Source organism: Panthera tigris, chromosome B4 (assembly GCF_018350195.1).
Source record: "Panthera tigris isolate Pti1 chromosome B4, P.tigris_Pti1_mat1.1, whole genome shotgun sequence".
Classification (NCBI taxonomy): Eukaryota; Metazoa; Chordata; class Mammalia; order Carnivora; family Felidae; genus Panthera; species Panthera tigris.
The window spans coordinates 114,044,780-114,053,565 of NC_056666.1; the positions used below are offsets into that span (position 1 = coordinate 114,044,780).

Consider the following 8,786-nt stretch of genomic DNA (forward strand, 5'->3'; position numbering starts at 1 on the left):
TGCTGGTCTTAGATATTTATATGAGTGAAACTGAATCTTTGGCGTGCTGCTCAGAAGTATCACTGTATGCTGATGTGGGGTGGTGATCCGTCAATAGGCTAAGTGATGGCAGTTGGCTAGTAATCAGAAAGCCAGCCTAGTTGCTTAGGGGGCAGCATGAATGCTCATCTAAATTTGCCATAGGAAGAGGAATTTAATGGTCAAGGGCTTCACCTTCGGGATTTAAGTCAAATTCTTAATAGCCAACCTCTTACATTGTTCACCGTCTGGACTCCACAGCCCTCAGCTCCTGCACTAACTCATCTCATGTTGTCTCTTACTCTCTTTTCTTCTCTTCTGTGAACTCTTCATGGAACTCACTATTGGCTCCCTACCTCCCCTGGACATCATCATCACTGTCTCCTTCTAGATCCCAGAAGATCTCAAGTCTTTCCAAGTAGAACAAGTCATTAGGAAGTGTTTTAAACTAGGTAGTTTTATGTGGGTGTGCTTTGTGCCATGTGTTTCAACTTTACTACATGTTTGAAAATGATCAAAGTTTATAGTTGGAAAAACTACACCCAAAAGTCTGTAACCTCAGCTATTGCTAGTTATCACGAGAGGTCTGCACTTTATCTGGCTGAAGGCAGAGGATGTTTCTAATACCTGTCCACATACAAAAGATAAATCTTGCCCAAGAAAGGAAAGCAATTCCAGGGGGGAAAAAAAGGAAAAAAAGAGGAAGAGAGTGAAGAGAGTACTAGGAACTCAGGACTATCAAGAGTAGGAGGTGGCACCAGAATGATCCGCCAATGTTTTGGCTGTCATTAGAATAACAGACTCTTCACCATGCATACTGTGTACTGAAAGGGCATGAAGTTGGAAGGACCTGGTTAGAATTCAGGTTTTTCTACATATAGCTGTGAAATTTTGGCTAGGACATTCGGGCATTTTGATTCTACAGTATTCACATATGTAAAATGCTAGTAATAATACTTGTCACCTATGTAAAAAAATTGTCACTGCTGGTTTAATAAAATTAGAAGGTTTTGAGGAGGGAGGTTTAGAATTGCTTTCCGCTGACTTGCTTACAAAGATATTTTCATCTTCCACTAGAGGTGTTGGTTGAGAAAACCTTTATAGAAATAGTGATATTTGAGGTTTTTTTTCCTGTTACTGTCAACCAATTTTTAGCAGGCATATGACTTTCTGCATATATCACCCAACTGATTTAAAAGTGAATCAATGAATGTATTTATTGATTGCCTCATTTCATAAAAGAATTCAGGAAGGACCCTGATATTGATATTCTGCCATCTTTCTATATTTGGATCATGCATTTGTCTTGCCTTCCAAATGAAAAATGTGGTGAACTCAGAAGATCACCCCCCCCCAGTATCAGCTGCTGTCTTTTTAGAATGTCTTTGCGTTTCAGAAGTTGGAAAACTCCAAACTTCATGCCCCAGACACCTTTGCTGCTAATGTTCTGCATGCAAAGTAGGTTTTACCAATTGCATGCATCAGAATAAGATTTGCAGGTGCTGTTTTGATGCTGTTGGCAATTACGGCTGTGGAGACCCTGGTTTTTCTGCAGCAGTGTTTCCATGTCCAGTTACTTGCTCTGTCAGTGCTGAGAAGAGGTGGGGACTGTGGAGTGGTGGCTTCCTGACGACACCTTCCAAATTGTGGCCATGAGTCAGTTAGGCAATGTTGTTGAGGGAGTCATTTTTGGACGGCCAGGACTTTTCCAGCCTTTCTTGTGAATGTCCCCAATTTTCTGTGGCAAATCCCTTACTGTCTAGAGTAGCAGATTGCTACAACTGAATCATGACCGACTGACTTGTAATCTCTTTGTGGGCAGGAACTCTGATATAAAATGATATAAACAATCCTACATTTTTAGAGGAGGGAAAAAGATGACAATTAAGTGAAAGTTTTAATAAGATAGTAATACGTGCTACAGATAAAAACAAAGTTGGAATAGAGATGGGGAGTGCAGGGGCGCCTGGGTGGCTCAGTCGGTTGAGCGTCCGACTTCAGCTCAGGTCACGATCTCGCGATCTCGAGGTCCGTGAGTTCCAGCCCCACTTCGGGCTCTGGGCCGATGGCTCAGAGCCTGGAGCCTGCTTCTGATTCTGTGTCTCCCTCTCTCTCTGCTCCTCCCCCGTTCATGCTCTGTCTCTCTCTCTCTCTCAAAAATAAATAAATGTTAAAAAAATTTTTTTTTAAATAAAAAAAGAGATGGGGAGTGCAGGAGATGAATGTTGCAATTTTAAATGTTTGTTTATTTTGAGAGAAAAGAATGTGAGCCCGGTAGGGGCAGAGAGAGAGGAAGAGAGAATTCCAAGCAGGCTTCGCGCTGTTAATGCAGGCACCGATGAGGGGCTGGATCCTACCAACCCTGAGATCTTGATCTGAGCTCAAATCAACAGTCTGCTGCTTAACCACTAAACCACCCGGGGGCCCCAATGTTGCAATTTAAAATAGAATGGTCATGGAAGCCTTCCCTGACAAGGTACGCGAATTGTGTGCAAGGCCCTGGTGGAGTTCTAGGACTAAAATGCAATTATCCAATTACTCCTTTCCTTAGATAACCCGCTAAATGATGCTACTATTTTTCCATCTCAAGAGGCTGTATTGTTTACCCACAGCAAACATGGCGAAAAAGGCTTCAATCTGACGCTTGGGTCCCCCAATAAAAATGCTCACAGCGCTTCCTGTGTTTGCCCTCAACAAAGATGGCGATACCACTTCCTGTTCAGGGCTTTCGCCTGCAACAAAGATGGTGCTTATGGTACAGGTTCCCTAACAGTCTGGATTCCGGTTGCGTTTTTTTTTTTTTTTTTTTTTCCTTTCAATATACGTGTTTGCAGACGTAAGTAACAGGAAACCAGAAACCCGTATCCATTTTTTTCTCGAAGGCCCCGCACTGTGGTGTCTGCGGCCTGGGCACTGCTTGGCTCCCCCGCCCACGTAACTTGTTGGCGGCGTTTCCGAGCCCGACCGGGTTGGGGTGGCGGTGGGGGGTGCCGGGGCCGCTCCCGCTTCTGTCCGCTGTGAAGTTCATTCCCAGCACCCTCGTTTTAGCTTGTCAGGTTGCCCCGAGAATCTCTCATAGTTCTTCCCGTTCGTAATACAACAGGATTTCAGCTGGCGAGGCAGGGAATAAAAGTTCCAAATACGCTCTGGCAGCCAAAAGTGCACACCCTCCCCCTCACCTGCCACCTCTCAGACTTCACCGAGGGCTACTCGACGGGGTGGGGTCGGGTCACCGGCCGGTGGTACTTTCTGTGGGTGCCTGGAAGCCCCATGTGCCGCGTCCTCCCCTCCCCCATCCCCGCCGCTTCTTTACATCCACGGCTTCCGCACCGGCGCCCTGGAGTTCACGGGCAGTGGCCTTTAAATCGTGCACGGCTACTGACCAGGAGTGGCGTGTGGACATTTTTTTCTTGTAGAGAAAAAGAAGATCCCCATTAAATGTCCCATGCGTGTGTGGTCCTGGCAGTGTAGTCATAGGGATTCGGAATTCTTAGAGGGAAGGGGTGGAGTCTGTGACCATATGTAAGGTTTATCATAGGCTGGGCATACACAATATTTTTCTTGAAGGTGATGGTGTACAGGGCTTTTTTTTTTTTTTTTTTTTTTTTTTTTTTTTGGGAAAAGAACCTTAGACTCACTGGTACCTACTGGGCTCTGGTGCTCACTCCCATTGTGGTACAGGTTCAGCAAATGCCCATGGTCAGAAGGGCACCTTGCATGCGTATTGGCAGTTAACTCTGGTATTGGGCATCTCTGATGAAGGCAGTGTTAAAATAAAGCCACTGTTTCTTTTTAAGTATGTTAAAATGAAATGCTGCTCTGTAATTCTCCGATCAAAGTTGCTTTTTTTTTTTTAAAGCAGGGTCTCGGACCCAGGTTTTTCCAAATCTTTTTATCAAGCAAGGAATCGAGCTAGGACCCCACTGTGAGGAAAGTAGAAACAGAAAAGATGATTCATGTTCAGGGTTGTTCGTTATGTTCGGAAACGCTCAAAATTAATTTGCCTTGACTTAACAGCCAGGGACTATACACCGTGGTCTGACACTCAGCTAAGATTCAAAGAGGTACCTGACCTTAAGGAGTTTGCCTTGCATGCAGGACACTGTCTTTAGGGGTTGGTCAGCGGTCCTGTAATCTGAGCTGTTATTCTGTCTTTTCCCAGGGAGAGATGGAGGCTAGAGACAAGCAGGTGCTTCGCTCCCTTCGCCTGGAGCTGGGTGCCGAGGTCCTGGTGGAGGGACTGGTTCTTCAGTATCTTTACCAGGAAGGAGTCTTGACGGAAAACCATGTTCAGGAAATCAAAGCTCAAGCCACAGGCCTCCGGAAAACAATGCTGCTGCTGGATATCCTACCTTCCAGAGGTCCTAAAGCATTTGATGCATTCCTAGAGTCCCTGCAGGAATTTCCCTGGGTTAGGGAGAAGCTGGAGAAGGCAAGGGAAGAAGCCATAACTGAGCTGCCTGCAGGTAGGCCTCAAAAAGATCATTTGATTTCAGTTGCAAAATTGTTGAAACTGCCCTTTGGATGTGAAGTTGGGGTTTTAGGCTGGGAGTGGGTAAGGAGTTTGGACTGAAGGCACATGGTATTGGAGGCACAGGATGAGGAAGTGGAATTAGGAAGTGCAGGGAAGGAAGGAAGAATGAACCATGATTGCGAGGGTGGGAAGGGAGGTCAGAGAATACATTTAGAAATGCTTCCAGGGAAGCTTGGCAAGTCACTTGGGAGGCATGTTCTCATCTGAGAGCCAGGTCATATCTCAGCCCTTGGCATTGGGAGCCATTTGGAAAGTGCAGATGGGAAAGCAGGCATTAGGCCCACTGATAACTGATTCGTGGGGTGCCAGAGCTGCTGGCTGGAAAAGGTCAGCTTCGGGAAGGAGGAGACAGCCTCTAGGAAGGCACGCCTTGCACCTGTTCCCTAAGCTGTCCTACATGGCCAAAGGGGATTATTTGGAAAGCTGCTTAAGTAAGTTTTTAAAGGTTACGATTTAAAGTCGTTCTTTTTTGTTTGGCTTTGTTCAGACACCCGGAGTATTTAATGTTAGAGGGTCAGTAGTTGGGAGAGGGTCTCATTTCGATTTTAAGGTAAGTTGGAAGCTATGGAGAAGAGAAACAGTCCTGGTGCTATTAGCATGGCTTGTAGCAGGAAGATGTGCTATGAAACACTTTCCCTCTAACACTTCCATGACATTTACTGTTTTACAAAGATGGAGGAGCAGAGAACTGAACTGGCAAAAAAATAAAAATAAAAAATAAAAATAAAAATAAAGATAAATAAATCTATACATAAATAAAATAAAAACAAATCAATTAAAAAAGAAAGAAAATAAGTAGTTTCAAGTTGACTTGCAAATTTTTAACAGGAAGTCAACATTCTCTTTAGTTTTTAAAAGCAGTGGTAGAACTCCTCTGAGACGGTAGTCCTCAGACTTTGTTGTTGCAGTTTTAAACATACCAACCTAACTGGTTAAAAAACAAATAAGGAATCAAAGACCGATCTTATTATTTTTGCCCCATGGACCTCATATTTTATTTTTGTTTTTTGTTCATGGACCTCATATTTTGAATGATTTTTCAGACCACACATACTAAGTAATCATGATTACCTCTTCTATTTTTATTAATGGCATATGTCTGAATATCTGCTCTGCATGAGATAACCGCTTAATGTAAGAGGGCTTGGTTAAATCCTAGTGGAAAAAGCAAACATATTTTCATTTTCTAGCATGACCAAATTATAGGTAAATGTATGTTTTAGGCATTCTGAAATACTGAAAATAGCTGTCCTTTGAGGACCGCAGGAATTCTCAAATTCGACTGTCCTTACAAAATTAAATACTCCAGGTATGTGAACAAATTGAAGCTAACGTGTCTAAGACGTATCTACCACTTTACTGAAAACAGAATAAATAACATAGAACTGGGGACACGTGAAGAAAAATAGGGTATCCAGTGTCTTTTCCTGGTATTTGACTTTGAGATTCCTCTTTGCACTAAACAGTTGGAAACAACAAAACAGGCAAACTGAGAGGCTGTTGCTACCAAAATATTTAATTTAATTTTATAATCATTTGAGGTGATGTAAGTGATGTGAGGTGATGTAAATTGTCCTGTTGTATGTTGTTCATAGAGGTGTGACCCTATTTTCATTTCTTCAGATTTATTCAGAGAACAAGAAAAAAAAACTATGATTTATTTTTACCAAATGGTGAAAGTTACACAGAAGCCGAGAGCAAGATAGTTTTTTTTTTTAAAGTAAGCAGAATGAAACGGTTTAACGTGAGGAAAAAATTGAATGTGTCTGTGTGAAAAATAATATCGATTTGTTAATTCTGTGGAAGTGTTCAAATGAACGATAGGTTGGCTACTGTAGACATTGAATACTCTTAACTGTCCTACTTTTTGTTGAGCAACATAGCTATTGAAAAATGTTTTGAAGGGAGAGTTTGATTTACATGTATTTCTCTATATCTTCTACAATGCTAATCACATAAACTCACTTTTAAAATAACTTTTGTTAATTATTGAGTATTTTAAGCAAGATTATAAAATATAAGTAAGGTGTGGAGAAAAACGGCACAGAGAACACCTGCTTCCCCATTGCTCAGTTTTTTAAAAAAATATAACAAGGGTGCCCGGGTGGCTCAGTTAAGCGTCCGACTTTGGCTCAGGTCGTGATCTTGCAGTTAGTGAGTTCGAGCCTGTGCGTTGGGCTCTGTGCCAACAGCTTGGAGCCTGGAGCCTGCTTGGGATTCTGTGTTTCCCGCTCTCTCTGCCCCTCCCCCACTCACGCTGTCTCTCTCTCTCTCTCTCTCTCTCTCTCTCAAAAATAAACATTAAAAAAAAATTAAAAAAAATCACCATTGCCTTTGAGGACCCTGGATGCTCCTCCTAGTCCTAGCTTAGCCCCAAAGCCCACTTACTGATAAATCCTAGATTTGGAATTTATCATTCCCTTCTTTACTTTGTAGTTTTCCCTCTCATAAAAATCACTTTTAATATCCACACGTTATGGAAAGTCCACTATACCAAAAGTTTTAGCAAGATATATAAAGATATAAATTTAAAAAATATATAAAGTGTGTGTGGGTGGGTAAAAGATGGAAGAGATGATATATTTTAAAGGAGCTGTTAGTTAATAGCCTTCTCTTATTTGGGACCTTAAACTTTCAGTGTTTAATTAAGTTGATGGCAATATTTTAATTCTATAGTTAATTGGGACTTAATTAATTGAAAACCTATACACACACACACACACTTTTTTTTATATGTAAAAAAAATATATATATATATATTTTTAAATCCTGGAAAGAGTATCAGAGTTGAGATGCCTTCAATTTCATGTTCCCGCAAAAACACAGATGGACCCAGAGGTCTGCTTCCCCCGGACCCTGTGCTTTTCCAGTGTTGTAAGAGAGTAGTTTTAATAAACTCTTAAAGAGTCCATTTAAATCTTGTAAAGGCATTTTTTGAATTTTGAGGGATTAAAGTGTCGGAAAATGTGGAGCTTATATATTCTGTGTATACATTAACCTCGTCTGATCTTTTACTCACTTTGTTGTTAGTAATTAATTTGTGTAGGTTTGGTGGTCTCCTCTTAGGAGGCCTGAGAACAAATGGGCTGAAATACCTATTTCTCTTTGGCCAAGAGCCTGCAACTTCTCCAAGAAAGAACTGATTTCATTTGATTAAAAAGCATTTTTGTTTTGGTCTTCTCCAAGAATCCTGGTTTTCCCTTTGCTTGTTTAATTTCTGTGTTTCGCTGTAAATTCTGAGCTGCCTCAGAAGGCCTTATTTGGTGATTGATCCTAGTTAGTTGGTTTTTATTTATATTCTGGGTGTAATTTTTTAGAGAAAAATCGAGTTGTATCTTAATCCCTTCTGGTCTCTTAAATCCCACCCTTATCAAATCCAGAAACATGAAGAAATACCTTAAAGCTTTGATTCCTTCAGTCTGCCTAGATGATAGGTTTTCCTATCTCTGTTAAAAAAAAAAAGTCTAAGATGTTAATGGATAATTGATTTTGTGTTTTTCTCACCTTGTAAGGACTCTTAATATTTTGAAAAAGGATTTCTGGCAATAAAATTACTTAATCCAGTTTGGCACCGTGGAAGGGACACTTCATAGTGTGTCCCTTGCTAGCCAAGGTCACACAGTAGACAGTAGATCAGCTGGCAGTCCTCCCTGGGCTCCTGTCTGGTCTTTTAGGAGATGAGAACAGGGCTGAATCTGGATGTAGACAGCATGTGCCCGCCTGCCTGGCTTCCTACTGCTCATGGGCCCTGTCTGCTGACAAGCTGTCTCTAGTGCTTGAGCTAATCTGGATCTGGAAAGGAGGTTTATGGGCAGCCCCAGTCTCACCAGCTGGTAGGACTTAGCCTAAGTCACGGTGGGAGGGACTCCTGCGCCCTGGGACTCTCTGTTCCAAGGTGTTGGCCCTGTTTGTGGGACTAGGTCTCTGCTGTGATTCTCACTTAACAGTCAGCCTGGCAACTTTGCCTTTAACTCCAGTCTTCTGTTAGACTTGGGAGTGTTTTTCTCCCCCCTCCTCCGGAGGCTAGATTCCTGCTTTATGTCCTCTTAGCCACTGGCAAGGATGAAGAACAGCAGTCTTGGAACACAGCTCGGTGCCTCATATGTTAGCATCAGCTGCTTCAACTCTCTAGCCTCCTGAGGCTATTTGCTTCCTTTGCTTGAGTTTGAGCTGGTCCCCGCCACTGACCCTATGCCCTGACACCGTGGCCGCCCTCACGTCCTGCCCTGCAGGA

At 42.4% G+C, this 8,786-nt stretch overlaps 1 protein-coding gene across 1 annotated transcript in view; it reads left to right on the forward strand.

Moving 5' to 3' along the window:
• Positions 1-3,661: 3,661 nt before the first annotated feature.
• CRADD (CASP2 and RIPK1 domain containing adaptor with death domain) overlaps positions 3,662-8,786 on the forward strand; it is a 173,279-nt gene continuing 168,154 nt past the window's right edge. Inside the window, exons 1-2 of the mRNA XM_007085622.3 lie at positions 3,662-4,082; positions 4,181-4,484. Of these exons, the coding sequence (XP_007085684.2) occupies positions 3,975-4,082; positions 4,181-4,484 (412 nt within the window). The 5' untranslated portion in view covers positions 3,662-3,974. The remainder of the gene's footprint in view (positions 4,083-4,180; positions 4,485-8,786) is intronic.